The sequence below is a fragment of the Acanthochromis polyacanthus genome, chromosome 13, assembly GCF_021347895.1.
Source record: "Acanthochromis polyacanthus isolate Apoly-LR-REF ecotype Palm Island chromosome 13, KAUST_Apoly_ChrSc, whole genome shotgun sequence".
Taxonomy (NCBI): domain Eukaryota; kingdom Metazoa; phylum Chordata; class Actinopteri; family Pomacentridae; genus Acanthochromis; species Acanthochromis polyacanthus.
This window is the reverse complement of record NC_067125.1, coordinates 26,702,685-26,725,813: the sequence shown is the minus strand read 5'-3', so window position 1 is coordinate 26,725,813 and position 23,129 is coordinate 26,702,685. Positions and strand designations below refer to the sequence as shown.

General features: G+C 39.3%; 1 protein-coding gene across 9 annotated transcripts; it reads right to left on the bottom strand.

Annotated features, from left to right (window-relative positions):
• Nucleotides 1–22,735, bottom strand: LOC110956977 (cilia- and flagella-associated protein 44-like). 9 transcript variants are annotated; one of them, XM_051957669.1, is made up of 35 exons: nt 22,395–22,735; nt 20,017–20,164; nt 19,354–19,516; nt 18,776–18,878; nt 18,487–18,703; nt 17,822–17,936; nt 16,602–16,766; nt 15,353–15,508; nt 15,215–15,262; nt 14,757–14,856; nt 14,560–14,654; nt 14,260–14,469; nt 13,723–13,833; nt 13,429–13,581; nt 12,965–13,168; nt 12,294–12,436; nt 11,379–11,658; nt 10,996–11,051; nt 10,563–10,725; nt 10,304–10,434; nt 8,950–9,155; nt 8,735–8,876; nt 8,368–8,530; nt 7,533–7,774; nt 7,137–7,389; nt 6,775–6,978; nt 5,879–6,068; nt 5,688–5,801; nt 5,227–5,357; nt 4,989–5,105; nt 3,839–4,040; nt 3,542–3,702; nt 3,270–3,404; nt 2,938–3,158; nt 1–144 (listed from the first exon to the last, which is right to left on the bottom strand). In XM_051957669.1, exons 1-35 carry the CDS (start codon nt 22,396–22,398, stop codon nt 3–5), a joined length of 5,388 nt encoding a protein of 1,795 aa, XP_051813629.1. In that variant the 5' UTR covers nt 22,399–22,735; the 3' UTR covers nt 1–2. The 9 variants fall into 9 exon arrangements, 8 of the variants coding, with proteins under 8 accessions (XP_051813629.1, XP_022058468.2, XP_051813628.1 ...); XM_022202776.2 differs by lacking the exon at nt 22,395–22,735 and adding an exon at nt 20,924–21,033; XM_051957668.1 differs by lacking the exon at nt 22,395–22,735 and adding an exon at nt 20,924–21,033 and having other exon boundaries at nt 14,757–14,808.
• Between the last annotated feature and the right edge of the window lie 394 nt (nt 22,736–23,129).

Sequence of the window (23,129 nt, the reverse complement as noted above, 5' to 3'; positions counted from 1 at the left end):
TTTTATCTAGGCAGTGGCTCTTTCCTTTTCCCACATTCCGTCCATGCAGGAATGTGTGAAGCATGCTGATGACAAACCGGTGGAGGACAAGCACAGCTCCACCCAGGTACACCAGGAACCTGCAACGAGGCCTCCAAAGCACACCTGAATCACAAAGCACTCAGTTATTATTAGATCAGGTGTTGCAATCTGTGCAGCCAGGAATTTGTTCTTACAAGAGAAGCCTACAAATGAAAGGGAGCCAATTTAAATCATTAACAGGACTGGTTTGCAGTCTGTTTGTCTGCTCCAGCTGTAATGTTTAACTAGCTCAGGTTTAAGATGCTGAGGAACCAGTTTCTGCTGTGTGAGGTCATGCTGCAATCTAGTAAGTACAACAGACCTGAACAGGCAACTTAAGCATCATTTCTTTCCAAGTTAAACACATTCATAACCAAAGAAACAAAGACCTCATAAAGACCAAATCATAGTGATAGCGTGACAAACATTACTCAAAAAAAATGAAAGTGCCAGTGCCAAATGAGACTAAATTCCTGTGACTTGCAGTAAATACTTTTTGAAACTAAAAGTGAGCATAAACATATGTAATTAATTTTTTTAAATGAATAAATAAAAATAAATAACTTCAGGCTTTTTTATACCCTCTTGAGAAACATTTTAATATGACTTTCTTAATTAATTACTTGCCCTCACTAAAAAATCTTAAACTTAAACTGATCATTTTTGATAAGTCGCCTGCATTTTGATGTAAAATTTCTCCCATCAGCAAGATTAAATCAGGTCATTTGAAAAGGCTCTTGGAGAAAAAAAAAAAAAGAAAGAAAATTCCACTCAACAGATATTATGTGGAAAATAAATATTTTTTAGTGTTTTTTTCCCTCCCCCATGAACAACAACAGGGGTATTTAAAGGCTTAAAATCCTGAAAATGTAACAAAATTTGGTCGTTATAATCAGGACTATTGTTGTTGGTTAAAACAATCCAAGTAACTGAAAGTGTAAAACAATATTAATCTGTATTTTATGGCAGTATATTGATAAGGACCTCAGTGCAACTTTTAAAAACAACGTTTGAGAGTTAAATCATACTCCTGGATCTATCACTGACTTAAGACATACATTTATTTAGTAAATTCCCTTTCATTAATCTGCATTAACTAAAAAATACTGAGGTCACTGAGCACAAATACCAACTATGGGTGTGCACAGCTTATTATTTATATCTTTACCTTTGTTCTGTACCAGACAAAGAGGGGAGGAGAAAAGTAAGAAGATATAAAGTGTGTGAACAGCTTCTGGTGCTCCAAATTGAAGCAGTGTTGTTAATAATAACTCCTGAAAGCTTCAGCTGTTAATTTCATTATTGACTGAAGGAGGCCCAGAGAGTAAACTCACTCTCCCTCCATCTGTGTGTGTTTTCAAGGTAACACATTGAACATGAAAGAGGGTGAGTTGCCTCAAACACAGCTCTGTATTTAGGACCTGCAGAAGCTTCATAATGATTGTTTCATTGATACATGTTAGTGAGACACATTAGGGAGGACTTAAGAGCTTTCAGTTTTCTCTCACCAACCACATCCTAAGATCTAGTGATCAGCGATCATCTGTCTTCTTTACTTCCTCCACAAAATCTTAATAACTTTGTTCTTCACCAGGTTGAGACTAAGGACAGATGTGGATTTTCTTAGCTTTAAATATAGTTCATGCTGTGAGTGTGTCTACAGGGACAGTCATTGGACAAACTGAATTTAACTTGGTTCAGCTGAATCCCTTGTTGTGCCAGTTTACATGTCAGAGACAGAGAATGTCTCTGTGACAAAATGAAACCTGATAGGGAGTGGTCGTGGAGCTCTGCTTCATTGCAGAAAAAGGAGTGGTTTGTAAGAGGCCAGTAAAGTGACAGTGAAGTTCCAGCCTAAAGGTAAAGACAGTGAAAATGTGTTCCCATACAACTCTTTTTAAGTACACTATCATCTCAAAAATTTGCGGTCACCCAAACAGTTTGTTTTCTATGAAAGCTCACACTTTTATTCATGTGCTAACATAACTGCACAAGGGTTTCCTAACCATCAAAGAGCCTTTCAACACCATTAGCTAACACAATGTAGCATTAGAATACAGGAGTGATGGTTGCTGGAAATGTTCCTCTGTACCCCTATGGAGGTATTCCATTAAAAATCAGCCGTTTCCAGCTAGAATAGTCATTTACCACATTAGCAATGTCTAGACTGCATTTCTGATTAATTTAATGTCATTGTCACTTAAAAAAAAGTTTTTCCTTCAAAAATAATGACATTTCTAAGTGACCCCAAACTTTTGAATGGTAGTGTATTAGCACTAAATGTGTTTGGGACTATTAAATTTTATCAGAAAACCAGCCTGTTAAGTTTCAGACGTGGTTGCTGTGGCTTCAGTTATTTCCTTGTAAATCCACGACACATATTTCTTTGATGATGTCTTTGACAAACCAGTGATTCCTGAAATGATCATAAAAGAAAAACTACAAAATATCTGGCGAATTACGTATTCAATCAAGTCTTATTATAAACAAACTTTACTGAATATTTGTATTTGTTTATGATTTCAAAGATCATTTGAGTTATAGAGATGCCAAAAATATTGCTGTTATACATGCATGTTGGGACAACAGGAGGTCTAACAAAAGAAAAATGCACTTCCAGCACCACTACAGCTGTCAAAGTATTTTCAAAATCTTCTAGACTACATAAAAAATGTCAGTTTTAACTATTTGATCATAGTTTATTGTCATCAGTGTCAGTTTTTGTAAAGTTAAAAGTACCAGTAAGTCTTTATATTATTAACAACAGTAATAAATTTGAATTTGAAACTTACATATCACATATATCATATATGTGTGCAAACTATTTCTGCCTCTGTTCCTAGCTAATTATAACCTTTTCTGTTGGGGGACTTTTACATTTTCGGTGGGTTGGATGAATGTTCCTCTGCTTGTTTCACGGTGTGGCAGAGCAGCTGGGCTCTGGTGGGTGGCGAGATGTGGCCTCCTTTACGGGACAGGAGGTCGATCTCTCTCCTGAGGGCCCTCTGCTGCTGTGATTGTCTCTTCACCGTCTCCTCGAGTCTCTGAATGTCCTCCTGGGTCTCACGTCTGCTGTGGTTGTAGTGCTGTGGTCTACACTGTATAGACATAGTTCCCTTTAAACACCTCAGTGGTCAAAAATACAGCTTCACTCAGTTGAAGAGGACAAAGCAGGACGGATATGACACCCTGGGTTTAAATGTGATTACCAATTCTGCCTGTCTGGTCGCGAGTTTATGTTCCAGTCTGATCTTCTCTTCATTGAGGCTCGTAATGCTGTGGAGAAGCTCTGTGTTACGTTTGGTGACCTCACTCAGGCCATCATGCGCCTTGTCCACCTTTGCCTGGATTTTCAAACAAATCCAAAAAAAGATCAACAAAGTTACAATTTAAATCCTGTTACTGTTTAGTTGCTTTTTTAAATAAATGTCTGAATATGGCAAAACATAGCAGAGACATAGATATCTAATGATCGGCATACATCCCACTCGCTGAGCTCCTTGTCATATTCTAATTCTTGGAGGAGTTTTTCCTGTTTGAGCTCCTCCAGTTGCCTGTTTCCTGTCTGCATCTGCAGAGCGTCCAGATCGATCAGCCTCCCAAACTTTGTCATCATCAGTTCTTTGCACTTTTCTTCCAGCTCTACACCAACAGACATAAACACATCAAAACTGAACCTCACCCTTCGTATCTTTACAAATAAGTGCAGGAAGCAGATAGAACTAGACGGTGGTTTGAGCTCCTCCAGACCGAGGTTTTTGGTCGATGCATTTCTTACCTGTGATCTCGACGGCCATGTTTTTGAGGCTGCAGTTTAGTCTGGCGCACTGCTGCTTAGCTTGACGGCACAGATCATTCTGTTGTTTCTTGTCCACCTCCAGCTGCTTGATATGTTCCTGCAGTTTGTTCATCTGCATGCTGTCCAGCACCAAGGCCTCGCTCAGGTCTGACTGCACTAAGTCATGAGTGGTAAACTGAATCTGGTGGACGTATGGAGGAGGTAGAAGGAAAGGAACAGAATTAGACGCAGTTGCAGGGGATGTGCACAACAATTCCACAGTTATTTTTTTTAACTGTTTTTTAAAGTCGCAATATTAACATAAAATCAATCAAATCAAACATTTAATTAAATTTGCGCACAAATTTTAGACCTTTAATTTCCACTGTGGTGTTAAAAAATAGATAACTGCTGCCAAAATCTAAATTAAAAATAAAGAAAACTCCCTTGAAAAATTTTTTTTTGATCTACTCACAAGCATAACACTGCTGCAGTGACAATGAAACTGAATATGATTTTTTTTTTTGAAGTTGAAACTGAAAAACAAACTGCAACAGAGCTGCAAAACTAAAAAAAACTGACAATATTAAGAAATCACTGGTTTCATGCTTTCAGTATGGAGAATACATATATATATATATATATATATATATATATATATATATATATTTGTCAGACACAAAAAAATTCTCATATAGTCATCTATGACAAATAAAATTTACATTACTGAAAACGCCAAACTTCCTTTCATAAAATTCATGTCATTCATCACTCATTCCTTTTTGTTCCCTTAAAAAATATTTGCTGACATTTTTGGATGCAGTTATTTATCTTTAGCAGATTATCTGGCAAGGAAAATGATTGCAGATGCAGTCCTTGATGTAGTAAAAGCCTGGCTCAGTCACAAAACCTATGCAACACAACAGCAGCAATGTAGATAGTAAAGCAAAAGGGGCAGCATCTTGTGAAAACGTTAAATCTTTAAACCTGTCTCGGTGGAGAGTAATACCACTGTGCTAAATGTTGCTTTATTCCATCTTGCTTTACACTCCTATATCCATCTTCCTGCATTAGTAGAAACGTGCACACAGATCTGTGCACTAGCTTCGACTAGTTGTAGTGTCTTCACTCAGTGGTTTGCATTGTTTACCTGTGTCAGTCTAAGTGGAACCACTACATCCAGCGTGTTCATCTCCTCCTGTATCTCCCTGCTGATCTGCTCCAGTTCCTTCTCTACTGCCTTCCGACTGCTCTTCGCTGAAGTCTCCTGCAATGCCAAGCAAAAAAATAAAAAATACCAAAAAGACACAAAATTTGAATGAAAAAAGAATTGATGGTAACAGAAACACATCAATGATTAGAAGAGAAAATAAAAAACAAAGTTTGACCTTCTTAACAAGGGTGTCACATTGTATCCTCAGAGTTTGGACATTCTCCCTCTCCTCTGCCAGCGACTCCTCTAAGTTCTGCCGACGCTCGCACAGGTTCATTGTGTAGTCAAACACTTCTGGGTTGCAGCCTGAGATAGACACTCACACATTTATACCTGCTGCTGAATGACTCCAAACACATGATCCTCGACGATGCAACTAAAAGCTCTGCTCTGTGTCATTGTGACTGTGCATAGGATCTGAATGAAATTCAACTGGTTCCGTTTCTAGCAGGATGTCTTTGGTTCTGTTTCAGATCCAAGTCCTGAGCTGAGGAACTCAACATTCATATCCTGTGGTTGTGTGCTTGACAGGGAGGGATGAGGAATTTGTATCTTAAATCAAACGCCTGGATAAATCCTGTAGAGATCACAGGTAGGAATTATTAGTGAAGGATTTTCTTACACCACAATACCGACCTGGAGGGCAAACGCTGATGTCCATCGCAGCTCCTCCGTCCTCTGTACTAATGGAATCATTATCCCAGTCATCGTCTTCATTGCTGTCCTCTTCGTCAAACACACATGTGGGTCCTGAAGGTCAGAGGGACAAATTGATACTCACACTCACAGCATCACATAAAATCACTGTTGCTTTCCCTCAGCTTCACCTTTCTTCTTTTCCTCCTTCACAGGTTTGATGTTCCTCTTGAAGTCTCCGGTAAGAAACTCTTGATGCTGGTAATTTTTTTTGATCAGCAAATCCTGAAAGGCTGCATGCAGAGTTTTCTCTTTCGCTTGCAGCTTTACTATCTGACTCTGCTTCAGTTCCAGTTGTTCCTTGCACTCCTCCAGCGCTGACTGTCCATAAGCAGGGAGCAAAGGATGACATAAGAATCTATTTACAGTGGTCAGTGGACAGAACTCTCCTCTGTTAACACAGTGTGCTTCAGGCAACCTTCCTATTCATAGTGCCCAGAGTCCGATACACAATTACTTAATCCTCAACTATAAAAGAATGTAAGTTATTAGGCGAGAATACTATTTTTCGATATATTATTATTGGCTATGATATTCTTGCCAAGTAATTTCAGTTGAGTAAATTCTTCTTCACAGTAACAATTAAGCCACAATGTGGAGAACATTTGAGTGACTATAGACGTCAGATGTGAGTTTGACTGAATTACTGTTGATGTCTGATTTAAAAAAATGTTGTTGTTAGACAACTGAAACAATCATCTTGAGGATGAAGTCTATGTGTTCCATTGAGCAGTTAGTATTGGTATTTCCCTCTTAGACATTTGTGGTCTCTAGCAGCAGTGTGAGAGGCTTTCTAAAAGGTGATTTTTATTCTGCATGAAACTTAATCAACACGAATGTCTGTTTAGGAAGAAAATCAAATAGCTGCCCACCATGGACAGCAATGTTTTACCACATAAGTATCCAATAATAGGTGAAGACATAAAAAACACAGGTATGGACCTTTAGAGACATTGCTAAAGTATAATGATGAAATTAAAAGACCATCTGCATCCATCAGACCACAGATTACATTACATTCACTCACAGTGATGCTATTCTCCTCCTTGATGCATCTGTTGAGCTTCTCCGGCAGGATGCCCTCCCTCTTCTCAAACTGTTTGAGGATCAGCATCTCCTGGAAGAGCATCAGCTGGTGGAGGTCGGCACGCTTCAGCTGGAAGTCCAGACGAACTTTCTGTTGACGCAGCAGCAGGAGCTCCGTGTCAAACTGGCTCACTGAACTCTCCATCTGAAGTTTAAAAAATACATCCACAGATTAAAACATTACGCACTTTAATATGAGATCTTACTGATCAATGTGACTCCAGAGATGTTTTGCTCATTATTACACATTTAAACTAACTTATTGGCTTTTGATTTGAGAGAGATTAATCATAGAATGATGACCTTCTTCAGCAGCGACTCCTGTTCATACAGCAGTCTGATCTCCTCCTCCCTCTGCAGCTCCACCTCCAGCTCACTCTGCTCTGCTACTTCACCCACTGCTGTCTCTTCCTCTTCTGTTGTTACAGATGAAGTAGAAGGACTGGAAGCTCTCTCTTTCTCATCTTTTTCCTCTTCCCTCTCCATTTTTTTCACTTGCTCCAACAAACTTGACACCTCACTCCTACTCCAACAAACATTCTCCCTGTCCTTACACCTGTTTAGAAACAATAGAGTACCCCCCATGACTGCTACAGATCTGGTTATCTCCTACAGAATCATGTTCTACAGAAGTAAAGCACAGTATTTATTGTCTGCTTTGATCTGAATCTTGGATGTAGTGGAACTTGAATTTAGTACCTCTGCTCCCTCAGAACCCGGTATCGCTCCAAGGCAGCGAGTTTGTACTGCAGCCACTTCTCTGGGGTTTCCTCTGGCAGTACGGAGGGCAGAAAGGGTGGAGAGTGGTGGAGATGGTTTGCTAGACGCAGCTGGACCTTCTGCAACTGCCAAGCCTGAGTGTGCAACCAAGACACCAGGCGAACCTTGGAGTCCCGCAATGCAACGATCCGTTTATTCATCTCTATCTGCTTTTCACGGAACTGTTAAGATGGAGGAAGTGAATGAGTAAATCTGCCCTGTCTTTTTTGTCATCAGTGATTCATAGGCTGTTGTTTTTTAATATGCTCTTGAAGCTGGTCATTCTCACTAACAAGTCCTGAAAAGTGGCATCCATGAGCAGCCACATATTATATGTGATTAGCACATAAATAAAGTGACTTCTACTTGAATGCAGGTGTGGAATCGAGCTTTGTGTGCGGTGTGGTGGACACAGCTGTGCCGCTACTGGACATGTAAAGCAACATGTAGCTCAGTTAGCATCAAGTGTATTTTTGAGTTAATTTAACACAGAATAGTAAGCAGAGAAAATCATCTTTCTTTAAACATTTGCAGGGGTCAAATGAGTGATCATTATAAACATCGGAGGTATAATATTCAGTTTTTTATATTTCAGAGGTCATAATCATGCTCCCCAAAGCAATTATGCACTCGAATTATGCATCCACAATATACTGGTGTAGTGTAAAAAATACATATTTTCTTTTCAACTGTAATATTAATACGAGGAAACAAAGGGGGTGGGACTTTTACATCTTTCAGTGCATGTGTGTGTTTGTGTATGTGCAATTTGTACATTTTCCTGCAGAGCAGCAAGTTCCTCTCTCTTCCTTTTAGCCATCACCTTCAGGCTTATCACCACTGTAACATCTGACTTGAGTTTTAAGTTCTCTTCGGCTTCACGGATGGCCTGCACATCCCGCGGATCCTCATAGTTCTTGTCAGGCTTCTCTGCATAACTTAGACACCATAATCTAGGTTTACACCAGCACTGCAGAAGCCATTTCACATTTTAGCTTCAGCAACCCCTGGCTGGGGAATCTGGCACTGCAATTTTTCACTATATGGTTAAGAATAAAATGAAACTTCATAGCCATATTTAACAACAAAAACTGTAAGACATATGCAGAATATAAGAATATGATGTTGAACTTAACACTAACAGTTGGGCCCATTCCTGCTTCCTCTTCTCAATTTTGGCTCGAGCTTGCTCAGCTTTCTTTGCAGCCCTTTGAAGCCTCTCTTCCTGCCGATCTCCCAGCTTCACCCTTTTACAGTCATCTCTGAGCTGCAGCTTCTTCTCCTCTGGAGAACACACACAGGTGACAGGCCACAAGTGTGTTTGACAGGTGAAACAAACACACAAACACTTTCCCACCTTCAACTTCGCTGCTGTCTGTTGCAGGCTTGGTCTTGTGTTTTGAGTGTTCAGGTGCAGCATCTTCTCTGTCTCCATCAGATGAGCTGGGTGTGATCTGCTGAGCTGAAGGATTGGTAAGAACCGGCAGATGGTAGGTGGAGACTCTGTGGTCAGTTCGAATCGCGACCACAGTGACCATGTTAGCCTCTGGAGATGCCTTAAACCTGTACACAACCACATGAATTGGGGGTTTTAATTCTGGTGGAATGCTTTCCAAACTTTTTACCTATGAGGCAGCACCCAATATGAATCAAAACGTTTTAGAGTGCCAGTCTGCTTTTGTCAATGGCAACTTATGATTACACTGGTTTACTAACATTCTTTATATCCAGCCCAGTCTGCATCCAAAACAGAGAATCCCTTCAAATTTCTCACTCAGAAAACAACTGGAAATATCCAACATGTCTGTTTGTCTGTCCTTATATTAGTATGTTGTATAGCCAAAACCCCTTTTGTTACGACCTTAATGTGGCTAAAACACATGAAGAAAATTATCTAAAAGTTAAAGATGGTGTCAGGTGCTTAACAGAAGGCTAATATAATCAAAAAACACCATAATCTTATATGTATTCATATCTCTAATCGGATAATACCATAAGCAGCTGGGGCTGATATCAGTTATTAGACTGTCGTCTACTCTGGTTTTGTTCCTACTACACTCTCTACCCCATATATTCATATGTTTAGTTGTCATCACAGATGCACAGTGTTTGATGGTTGCAATAATAAAACAGTAATATAGTAGTAATAAAACAGAGAAGAATTTCACTGGGCCACATTGTGTGACTACTTGAAAAACTGTAGATGATGTTTATAGCGCAAGGTGGCTTAAACTGTCATTTTTGTGCACGATGAAGACAGGAAAGAAGACCCAAGTGCAGACACAAACAGGCTGGAAAAAGTAGTGAATAAATAAGCAGTAAATATGACAGAATGACTGCACAAATCACATAAAACATGATCTTTTCAATTCTGATTTGTCCCACTTCCATATGTGGTCTTAAATCAAGTAGAGGTCTGATATTTTGCAATGGGACCTGAGTCATATTGGAATTCATGAGAATTTTCTGTCACTCTAAGTGTAAACTTGTCACAGTTCTGCATTGGCGAGAGTCACTTGGTAAATACAAATATGGAAAAAGAAGTAAGTGAAAGCACAAATTCCCTGGGTTCCACTGTACATCAATTTAAAAACAAAACCATAAGAAACCTTCATGTGTATTTCTGTACGACAGCATTTTTGTACCTGCATAGAAGGTTTTCTCTGTTGATATCCAGGCAATGCATACATATGTGGAGTGTGTGTGTGTACCAGTCCTGTAGTTTGTTGAATGCTATGCTGTAGCGCTCCTGCTCCCAAGCCAACTGCTTTCTGACCTCCATCACCCGCTCAGCTTTCATCCTCTCTACATGTTCATAAAAATGTGAGTCCAGCTGCAGCTCCTACACACACATACATAGAACTTATATGAGTCTTCTGTATTCTGAGTAGCATAGTGCCACATGAAAAACTAAGTTATAGACTTTTTAATACACAGTAAGATCAGTAGTTTCAGTACGTGTTTCTGTACCTCAGGTATTAGGTGAACGTGCTCCGGCAGACTCTGATTGACTTTCAGCACCTGTTCATACTTCTTCTGGAGTCCAGCCAACTTCTTCTGCTTCTCCTGGAGCTTTCGTTCGGCCTCCCGACGCAGACGGTCTTTCTGAAGATTCTGCTTCGCTGACTCGATGCTGGAGGGAGGAAAAGTTAGAGGGGAAAAAACTTTCATGATGTTCTTGAGTCACGGCGCATCTTAAGTTTTCATCAAAGTTGCATCTTCAAAAGCATCTAAAAGTTAATGCAAACAGTAAATATTTGATGCACACATGCTGTTACCTACTCCACAAATTATCTGCTAAGAGAGCCTAAAGGAAAGAAAAACTACAGAAACACAAAAAGAGTAGACTGACAGAGAAATAGAGGAATATGAAATTAACCCATAACAGGCTAGTAACATTCACCTGTCGGCTGTTGGGTTTTCAATGTCCAGAGGCAATGGCTCATTCTCAAAACCTTCCTGTTAGAACAGCATGTGAACAAGCATTTCATATTTATCATATCTCCTTCAGCCAAGCGCAGACTACATTTCTGACAACATTCAACACCTTTTCTGCAGTTCAAAAACTCATTAACTGAAAAATGTGAAAGCAGTATTGATTTTTATGTCTCATTGTACTTTTCATTTCAGACAGAGACAGCAAGCTGATATTACAGGTTGTTTGTTGAGAGACAGACTTACAGTATATGGAACATCTGATGGACTGACATTTCCATCCATACAGTTAAATTGAAGTTATAGTTAGAAAAAGGGCAAAAATATAATGTTAATAAAATGTGGACTGACCCTTGGAGAAGGAACCTTGGCCTTCTTTCTCGACAGGCTTTTCTGTAGCTCCTCTGGAGGAAGCAGGCTGAACGAGAAGATGTTCCCATCATCTCCCGCTGTCAGCACAAAGTGGTCGTCATGACTACAGCGGATGTGCCGGAGGTGTCCATACTCGTTGTCATGGACGCTGAGAGTCCAGTAGGCCTGCATGGAGGTGATGTTGTGATCGCCAGGCTGCAGAGGGTAAACTCTGATGGAGCCTGAATGCATGCCACAGAGCATGAGCTGCCTGTCAGAGCTATGAAAAAACACAAAACAGCAGGAAGGACAGTTTGTCTTCTCGTTTATCATCTTTAACAAGTAATGCTAATGCTTTTCCATGTGTAAAAGAGACTTTACAATTTATGATTGAAGAAACTCTCTCCTAATTTCCAATTTTTGTGCTTTTTTAGAAATGTTTAAACTGCATTGCCACGCTGATTTTTACTACAGATTAATTTATTCATCTCTACTTGTTTTCAAACACAGCAAAACTTCACAGCTAGGACAAAGTTGCATTTTTATGCCACCAAGAGACAAGGAGCACCATCACTGTGTCTTCCCACTGGTGTCACACTAGTGTGTAATTGTCTAATATTCATTCTGTAGTATCTAAATAATAATTGGCTCTATCGCTGCAAGATGCTCCACTTCATCCACCAGACAGTCACAAATTTTGTTTGCTACTTGGTGCTGAGCAGGTGGAATACAACAGGTTTATCTCAGCTGGTGGTTGAAAGAGCAGCAATCATGGCTGATACCAAACTATGAGCTAAAAGAGGTGAAAGTGGTCACTAAAGCGAAAGATCAGTGTGGACATTTTCACATTACATACAATCACTAATTCAATGTTGACAGAAAGGGTACTCATTTGTTTGTTATCACCCTAACTACCTGAATGTGATGGTGTGAATGGGGTCATCATCTGCATTATGGACAGGCAGGAAGTCAAAGGGCACGTCCTGACTCTTCTCTGGATTTTCATCCTGTTCGGCCGAGAACTTACAGTGATATAAGTATCCTGAGTCAAAGCCGCCCTGCAGGGAGAGAGCAACAACATAAAAAAGAACAATTGATTCAGTCTTTAAAAAAAACAAAAGATCTGGATTATGTATGAAATGAAGTGTTATTCTTTAGCTTGTTGATATGATACACCTTAACTAATATACAATCGCATCAGCTGCTAGTATTGTTTAAAGTTTTTTGAAATTATTGTTGGTACAATACTATAAAAATAGGAGGCAGTGGGCCAAAGAATAAGTGAAGATAAGGTCTAAAATCAGAGACGGTATTTGAATATATAAGGTACTGGACATGTTTTTATCATTGTGGCTATAAAAATAAAATTATACGCTCAAACTGTGGGTATTAAATGCAGGTGGAACACTGAAGACACAAGCAGATTAGGTGCTGCTAGTGTGAGTGCCGCCACACTCCTCATTTTTTAACCGCTTTAATCTAAATCGACTATTTCAGTTGTGTCAACTTTCTGAAAGTTCCATTACTCAAGACTACTGAGATTTAACTGTGGATTGTGAAGAACAGCACAGTGTCTGTGTTTGTACCATAGAGAGCCAGAACTGTCCGGGTCGTGAGTACAATCCACAGTAGAGAGGACTTGGTGAGTCGGGGATGTAGAGAGGCGATAACTCTTCCTCCTCCTCTTCTTCTTGCTCTGCATCTGTTTGTTGTGATTCTTTAAGCCGCTCCTCTTTCTCTTTCTTCTTCTCCTCCTTTAGAACTCGATGTTTTATGATTTCCTCCTCTCTCTGGAACACACAGATGCACAAATTAAAACAAAAGCAGACACAGAACAGTGCAGCAGTCCTTCTAACTGAACTTGAGGACATCATGATATGAAAGGCAGAAAAGTACAAGATGGAAATGGAAACAGAGTTGACATCAGGACTAATCTTACAGCATAAATCCAGATTAATAACAAAACATACAGTATGAAGTAATACACTCATATATTGCATGCATTCAATATAAGCACAAAAACTGCAGCTACGACCGACTAAGTTCTGACCTTTATTCGAGATTTGATGCTCGTGAACCTGAATGATCTTCTGGGGAGCTCAGATAGGTGGAAGGTTATTGGTGGGTCTCGGGCCTTAGGATCCGGACGCTGCACCTCGACCACGTGACCGTTCTGACACAGAATGAGCAGCCTGTTGTTGGGCTGGGTAAAAAAAGTAAAATGTAAAAAATTAAGGTACTTATTTTTCCCCAAAAAACACATTTGGCTGCAAGAGGGCTAGGTGAATTTTCACTTTGAGCATATCCTTTTCTGAAAGTAACAGCAGCTTAAGATTAGACTTACATGGGACTGAGGTGACCACTCCAGCGCCTGTACTGCTCCAGGAACGTGAACAAAACCGATGGGGTTGAATTTTTCTTCAACGGTAAAGAAGAACACAGTGCAGTCTACGCTCTGATGAGGAGGGTGGCAGTAAGAAGAACGTAAGGTAAGAAGAACAGCAAAAAACAAAAATTAAACAAAACTGTGGAAAAATAGTGTCCTCATAGTGCTTATAAACATGAAAAAATCTACACAGAACTTTAAAGAAGCTAATAATCCTCACGACTTTAAGCTGACTACAGCTTCCATCTTCAGTGGAGAAACAGAATAAAAAATTCTAAGAGCCATTATTTCCAGGTAAATATTCAACACTCAGTGAATGCACTGTTGTATTCTTTTTAAGGCCTAAGCTAATTGCAAAACGTAAGATTTCCAAAAAGAGATGTTTCAGTTAATAACAGAAACAAAAAGTGTTTTGACAAACTGCTGCTTCCTGTGGAATCATGAGTTTTCAAATGCTGCCTCTCACTGTGATTAGAAACTCTTAAAACCTCGTACCCCTGTGGCTAAGATCTCTCCATTTCGCTCATATGCTACAGCAGTTACAGCAGCATTGTGTGGTTTGAAGGCCTGTTTGAGGCGCAGCCCGGCATCGTCTTTAGGGCTGTGCTCTGACAGCACATGTAGCCTCTGAGGGTTGTAGAGCTCAAATACACGGACCACTCCATCCTCAAAGCCTATCAGCAGTAAACATCCACTCTGACTCACCTAAAGGCAAACACCAGAGTTGCAGAGGTTAGTTTGCTGGAATCCCACCATATATGGGAGCGTTTTTCCTTTTTGTATCTACATACTTACTGACAATGGAGCCCAGCTGAGAGTAGTTGCATTTTTTTTGAAAGAAAATGTTTTTAGTTCTCTTTTTTCCAGAAAGTCAAAAACTTTAACTGAATCTGGACAACAGGGACAGATGCAGACAGAGTACTTGTTATAATGTGTGAATGTTTGCAAAAATGCTCAGTATGCACGCAGGTATGGAAGTGTGTGAGACTCACAGTCCAGAGCGATCGTGGCCATCAGATAGGATGTCTTCGACACATCCAGGCCCTGGATCGGGCCGTGGTGGAAGGAAAACAGGCACACTGGATCAAGAGCCTACACAAACAGGTGATACAAAAATGCACTATACAGGCAGTGATTGTTTCAAAAATTTAGAACAATGTTGATCCAATTACATTTTTCATCAGCATTTTCATTATGATAAACAATGACGTGAAAATCAATGTCATAATAACTGCATGTCTTCCGTTTTCTCCTAATTAATAACAGTCTGTCAGATTGTCAGAAAAAGTGTTAACTGAATGTTGCCTTATGAGGACACTTAGCAATATCTTTGTATGTGATTATAAAATAATGGTTGCAACAGACTGAAATGTTGATGGAATGGAGAATTTTTTAAAGTGAAAACCTTAGTGTCTCTATGAAAACCGACATCATTGTGTAGGAAACTGACCTTGTTGCTAAATGAAAGATCCAGTTTCCAGATTTTTCCATTGGAATCCTACAAGACAGCATAGCAGAGAAAACATAAGTTTAGAATACGGTTTACAAGTAACATTAATAAGAGACCTCTGACCTTCTGCCCTCTGACCTGAGCAAACCAAACGAAGGAGTCAGACAGGGAGCTCTTCACCATTGAAGAGATGCAGATGTTGTGTCCAATCACCATCTCATTCAGAGGCTCCATCTCAAACCTGCCGCTGTCGGTGTCACAGTCAGCACCACTGATCAGCTCATAATCCCAGCCCTGCAGGAGAGGAGGGGAAACACAGCCTTGCTGGTCATTAAATAAACAGACTGCAGAATATCTCCATCGGAATCAGCTAGTCTCACGAGGAATTCCATGTGAAATTACTGTTCAAAGACCTAAAACATATTAACTAATTTCTATCAAGAGCATCCTCAGATTGACCCTGATACCACCAGACATTAAACACATATAGAGAAGAAGCAGCCACATTTTATATCTACTTTTATAATCAACCGTTTAACTAACTAAATTTTTTTCATCTTATTTTTTAATTTGTACCTTTTAATGCTCATGTTTTTCAGATTGTCTGAGTCATTTTTGAACCACAGAAAGACAAGCAATTACACTGGCAAAAAAATAAATAAACAGTAATCCTGTAACCTGTGCTCTCATACATTTCACTCCAAATCTCTCTGTGTTGCTTGGACATTTTTTCAGTCTGTTACAGAATTTCTGTAATGCTGAGAGAGGATAATGAGGCAGACACAGAGACGCTCTGGAGACTCAGATGGCTTAGGCTGAGAATGAGGTTTACTGAATTCAGAAGAAGTGATACAGCAGAGCAGCACATTCACGTGAGCATTGCCAGCACCAATTCTGAGGATTCTCTTTGACCTTGGGTATATGTTGGGTTTGGAGGAATGATATATTTACATTGCAACCTAGCAAGGGGACAATTTATCTGCTCAAGCACATCAGACTAAACATCTAATCTTGACCAGGTCAGGGACAGCAGTTGTCTCTCTCATGTACCTTCTTCATGCAGCATTTGCCTTTCTTAGTGCCATATTAGAGGGAGAGAAAGCCTGACCATGCTCACAGATTCACAGTAGGATAATTTGAGATGACCTACATAATCTATAGGATGATTTAAGGTAACTGCAGTTGACAGATGCAACCTGTATGATATTCTGGAATGTCTTCAGCTACCAAATGCAAGGAAATACCTTAGTAAGGGGAAAGAGAGCAATTTTTCCTTTACACAGTCCAGTATTGAAGCACTGAATTCCGTACTGAAATTGGTTGCACATTAAAACATGTCTCAACACGTATCAGTTGTTCATCTTGTTGATCTTTAAAAGGGTCTTACTCGGATCACTCCATCTGAGCCAAATGTCAGCAGCTGCCCATCTTCCAGGGCAAACGGCTGGACTGTACCGGCGTGGCAGGTCTGTCCATTCTTTTTACAAATCTCCACCTTAATGTCACTCCGATCCCACAGCAGCAAGTTTCCCCAGTCTGTACCAGACACAACCTGACATGAGATACGAAGGTAAACAAGGAGTAACTAAGGGTACCAGAAGTAACTATACAGCGCCCTCCATAATTATTGGCACCCCCGGTTAAGATGTGTTCTTTAGCTTCTAATAAATTCAGCTTTTCTTCTAAATACTAAAGGACCACAACAAAAAAAAGAGGAAAATCCAACCTTTAATTCAAGTGCATTTATTCAGTGGGGAAAAAAATCACACATTAAGAAATAATTTTTTTTACATCAAATCATGTGTGCCACAATTATTAGCAATCCTGATTTTAATACTTTGTACAGCCCCTTTTGCCAACAAAACAACACCTAATCTGCTCCTATAATACATTTTTCAACAATTTTCAGTATGAGAGTACGCTTCTGTAATAAAAATTGAATATATTTTAAGGTTTTCAACACATCTAAACCTGGGATGCCAATAATTACGGAGGGTGCTGTATGTGCTCTTGACTCCTACAGAAGAAACTTAAATTAAAAAAAATATATTTTGAATAGAAATCCAAATCTTTTAAACTAGGCAACACCATCTAATGGGGAAGATCATATGATGATCATAAGCTCTTTTAGTTCTACTGTGTGGTCAGAAAGGAAGAAATGGGAAGAACAATACCATTATTGCTGCTATTTTCCTTTAGAAACATAAATGATAATTCAATGTAACATATTTTAGTTCTGAAAGATTATGAAGATTAGTCATGGAACAAGAGTCAAACTCAATTTAAAAACGCTACTCTTGAAATGATCAAAACACTGTATATTTTAGTCACAGAAGTGCCATGCCTGGAATCACTATGATATTTTCTACAGATGTTCACAATCTGATTAAATATACATATTAGTTCAATATTTTCATTTCTGAACAAATACCTACAAAACCAATAATATTCCTGTCATCCTCAGCTGCAGTGTGCATTCAGTGCTAACATGCTAAAGTGAAAGAATGAACATCATAACTGTTTAATATTCGTTTACGTGGAAATCAGACAATTTGTTAACTGAAATGTAGCTTTATGAGTGCACTGTTAAAACAACAGGGTACAAACCTTTCCAGTAGGAAGTTCCATGAAGCCCTCAATGTTGGTTACGGCAGTTAAGCCAAAATTTCCCATGCATCCTTGCAGTTTAACACCTGTGAATGTGCTATCTGTTGTCCAGAACCTGACAGAGAGATGGAGAGAAGATGTTCTCATCTTGCATGAAAAATAATATCAGGTGTCATGTACAGAAATAATTCTGCATCTGATGTTTCAGGTTATTTCTGTGACAGCCAAGGGTTCATGGGCAAGTTGTTTAACGAACAATTTTTAACTTCTGATTTATTTTAAACATCCCAGTAACAACAAGAAGATTTCAAAAAGTAACTTGCCTGGCACTATAGGCTCACCAGCTGCTATCTATAGTTTTTCTTACCTAACTCTCAGTAAGAAAGGAAATTATCAGATTTTCTAAAATGCTGGTCTGTTCTTTTCAAAGTGCTAATGTTTGTTTTTTGGTTACTTTTGCTTAAATTGACAGTGAAAAGTAGACAAGCTGACAGGAAAAGGCCCTAATGACTATATTTATAACACTGAAACGCTTCCTTCTATCAAATTACCATCATCTGGACTTTCTCAGTTTTGCACTGGAGAAAAGAAGTGCCCCAGCCTAAAAATGTAAACCATGGCACTTCTTTTAACAACATTTATAAAGCATTCATTGTGCTCTTTACTTGATGTGTCCGGATCCTGACGATGTGAGCAGTCCTGGGTTGTATGAGGAGAAGCAGACTCGGTAGACCTCCTGAGACACGGCCTTGCAGCTCAGCATCACGCTCTCCTGCCTCCAGTCCCACAGTGTTAGCATGTAGTCCGGTGCGTTGCCCACGCTGGCCAACAGGCTTCCATCTTGTTTAAATTCCGCAAAACTGTACGCCCGCTCAGTACCACCTACAGACATGAAACATTAGTGTCAAAAAACAGAACATAAGCTACGTGAAAATACATCGTTGTCCTTTATACCTCTGAGGACGCGGTACGGCCGTAATGAGGGATATTCATAGACTATGATGTTTGGCTGGTTTCCCTTCTCTGCAGCAGCAAAGTACTCCTTGCTTGGGTGCACCTTTAAACACACACACAAAGATACAAAGACAGGCTTTTCAGGCAACGTCAGTAAAGTGCTTTTGCTTCACACCTATGGATGCAGTATATCCCTTATAGAAACTGCAGTCAGACGGTTCTTGATAGTCTGTAGAGCAAAATTTTCTGTCCATTAATATTAACGTTACACTAATACTTAGAACTCTGTCATTATTTAAACAATACATTAAAGTTTGATGATCATACTATTGGACAGATCAGTACATGAGCCTGGATTTAAACCTTTCATTTATCTTTTTTTTTAACCTAGATTATATTTGTAGATACAATATTATTTCCAACACAAAATACAGCAAAAAAAAAAAAAAAAGGCTACTCAAGCACCACAAAATCACAGCTGAGTAAATGTGAAGTTATCTGCTTGTTTAATTCTCTCATCAGTCAGAAGCCTCAGAATAAGTATTTCCCAACGTAACACAGCTGGTCATTCGTCTTACCGCGATGGAGCCAATTCCTCCTCCGCTGCAGGAGCGCAGGTATCTCTGCTCTTTGGTAGAAATGTCTAGCAGGACAAGCAGGTTACCAGCCACAAAGATCAGAGTTTTGTCATCAAGTACCTGCAGGTTCGACCTGCGGCCACTGTCATAGCAAAAAGACTGACTGAACGCAATTAGAATTAAGGACTGCTATGAAAGTAGTAGCATTCGTGCTGCCAAAGTGTGCTAAATGTCATAAACTGATTCCATCCCACATAACACTTGTGGCGGCACTTGACAGATTAGCAAAGCCAAGCATGACACAAGAAGCTCATTGGAAGACCGTCAAATCAGGTTTGAATGAAATAAATAATCCAGTAACACTACCACCTTAACAAACAAACAGATGAGACTGAAAATGAGAAGACAACAGAAGGTGAATTAGGTCAGCCAAGCCAGTTAAGAGCATGCCACATTTTTGTGATAGAAGTCTAGAAAGCCTTGCAGTTTCTTGTCTAACAGAATGGAGGAGTATACTGAGAATGGCAGGAAATCTCAGAACTTGCAAGACAACCAACTGGTAAAAACTGTGGATTGTGTTTTGTGACAGATGTTTATGTACCTCTGTTTGCAGAGCTGTGGGGTGAAATGCTTTTCATTATACTGCTTTTCAAAGAAGGATACAAAAAGTGCAGGAGGTTCTCTGGAATTTGGGAGTCACGTGTGACAAATGGTCTGGAGTACAGCTCCTCATACTCGTAGTACATGTCTGCAGGCAGCTGCTTCTTTGAATTACCATCATCATCCTCCTTCAACACTGCTTCTTCACATCCTGTTATGAAGGAAACGTGACAGCAGCTGTTAGCCAAAAAAATTTATTAACTTGTGCATCTTTCCCTCAAAATTACATATAGTTTTGAACAGACCTCTGCACACTGTTTAACTCCAAAAAATATATTAATTTACAATGTTTCGGTGCGACACCAAGACGTGATCAGGTAAGACAAAAGAGCCATCTGTCCTTCTCCTATACACCAATCTCATGAAACAATGTGCAAAAAGTTCCTTTGTCAAATATAGGAGTGAAAAAAAAAAATTTAAGCATTTTTGTAATGAAAACTCAGGCCACTAGAGACTTTAATGGGTTGCCAAGGAGTAACTATTAAACCACTCTTCTCAACTGAAGACTATTTTTCAAGAAAAAAAAGCTTCTATCCACAACTTTGAATTAATGTAGGGGAGGATAAAGTTATTATTTATGTCAGTTAACTGATTTGTGTTCTTCAAATATCGTAACTGTCAAACCTAGGTCATCAACTGACATTTCTGCCACTTCAATCAATAAATCTGCTTCTAGATACATGTAAGCTAATTAGCAGTTCACTGCCTTATTACCATTGACACCTCTTTATATTCATTCACAAATTATAATTAACCTAAAACCTCATTAACAGACGCACACAGTCTTTCCTATCTCTGTTATATAATGCTACTGTCTGTGTTCCCTGCTACATAATCTGGTCCAGAGTGATTAAAAACATGAATGTGAAAGCCTTTAGCTTGTTAGCTTAGATTAGCTCATGCAGCCTACCTTCAGTGTTTACATGTGAAGTCGTTTCTTCGTTTACAGCAGCGTTTTCTTCCGCCATTTGTGCTGCTAATTACATTTCTTCTGCATACTTATCTTTAACATAAAGCTTTTACAACTGTAGTGAAAAGTTGCTACAACTTCACCGAACTGACACTACGCTAGCGATTCAGTTTTCAGTTATTCAACATCAAGCTAACGGCTAATAAACGTTTTTCCGTTGAAGTTAAATTATCACTATAAAAGGGTTATCATCGGAAGAGCGTATTATTTTTTATTTTAACTGGAATTTATTTTATCGTTTCGAGATGTATTTTATTTTATTAATGAAAAACACATTTTTAAAAAAGTGTTTTTGACTTATATACCAAATACCAAATGGGTCATTCTATATGTGAAATTGGTCAAGTTAGTTATAGGCTAGGGAGACAAGGCAAGCAAGTTATTATTTTGTGGGTTCCGGCACACATAGGAGTGGATGGAAATGAGTTAGCAGACAAGTATGCAAAAAGAGAGGCTGCTAAAAATGTAATTGACTTTCCCATGAAGTATAGTAGATCTGAAGTTAAAACAATAGTTAAAGAACGAATGAAGAAGAAATGGCAGAGACAATGGGATACCTGCTTGAAAGGTCGCTTTTATTACTCCATTCAAAAAAGTGTAGAGGGGAATTTAGGAGAACAGGGCTGTTTAGGCCGGAAAGAGGAGGATGTCTTGTCACGATTAAGACTCGGGCACACAGGGCTGAATAGCACTCTGAGAATTATTGGAAAACATAATACAGGGGAATGTGAATGCTGTAAAGTGGAGGAGAATGTTGAGCATGTATTGATTTATTGCCCCAACTTCCAGCAGCAGAGAAGAGTATTCAAGAGGAAAATCTGTGATAGTAAAATTAAATTCGAGGTCAGGGAAATTTTGAGTAATTTATCTTTGAAACATGTTGCTAGAGCATTGCTTTTATTTATGGAAAGAACAGGTTTAAGAGAGAGGGTTTAAGGACTGCTGGGGCCTTCCTGTCCCACATTCCATTCCAGAAGGTGGCGGTAATGCACCTAAAAGTTGCGTGCCAACTGCCATTAAACATAAAGACGAAGAAGAAATGGGTCATTCCGTGTGGTTTCACCAGATGGTGGTTGCCGCACCATTTTCAAATTAGTCCTAAATTTGTATGCCATTAGATAGTCACAAAAGTACTTTCTATGCAAAATTGTAGGCCTGTAGCTCAAAAAGTTTCTGACTTGTGGGGGTCTGAAATTTTCAGAATTTGGACTATAAAAAGCCTCGCTAGCGTTTTTTTTTTTTGCATCTTTAAGTGGTTATTTCTCAGCCTCGAGACATACCAGAGAGGTGTGAGTTGGTAAACAAGGCCTCTGCATGTAGCTAGTGTCCCACAAACATCCACAGGTGTTTCCCTACACTCTGCAGGCCATGGGGGCTTGCTAAAAATGCTAAAAAATTAAGAGATACCTACTCATGAGTGGCGTCACCGAGTTTAAACACACTCTGTCGGCTTGTTGTTCACGCTCGGTCCGCTTTAGCTTCAAGCTAACATGCTAGCAGAGTTAGCTTAACCTACATCTGTATTTTAGGCTAACTTTGCATCTGCTCATTTAGCTAACTTTGCTAGCCTAGCCTAGCCTAGCTTGTCAATACATTATCAAACTGACGCGGCTCGGAACGGAATTAGTGCCGTGTTATGCCGCCTTGTCCCCATATAGTGGGCTAATTTAGCTCGGTATTAAGGACTAAATATAAATAACTGTATCCTTGCTGCAAGCAAAAGGGCTCAGTGTAGTCTTAAGTGATGCTCAAACAGAAATAGCTAACGTGTACTGACTCAGCATTACACTGATGCTGTAACAAATACACAGATTTGAAATATTTCATGTAGTTTTCAGTCTTACGTTCACATAAAGTATAAAAGATAAATAAAATAAATCCCCTTTTGTACCACAAAGTGATATTTTACAAACTCAGTGTCCGACATGACAGCAAATCCAGTTGTTTTCCCCAATTATAATGCCTTTAAAAGACGAATTCAGTTCATTTAATGCATTTTTCCACTGACTGCAGCCTCTTCATTGTGCCTGAAATGTAATAAATTACTTGATTTCATTCCTGAGGCTTATATACTAAACATTATAGCCCACAGGATAATCACAAAACAGCCATTTGCTTATGTCGGTATATAAAAACTGTAATATAC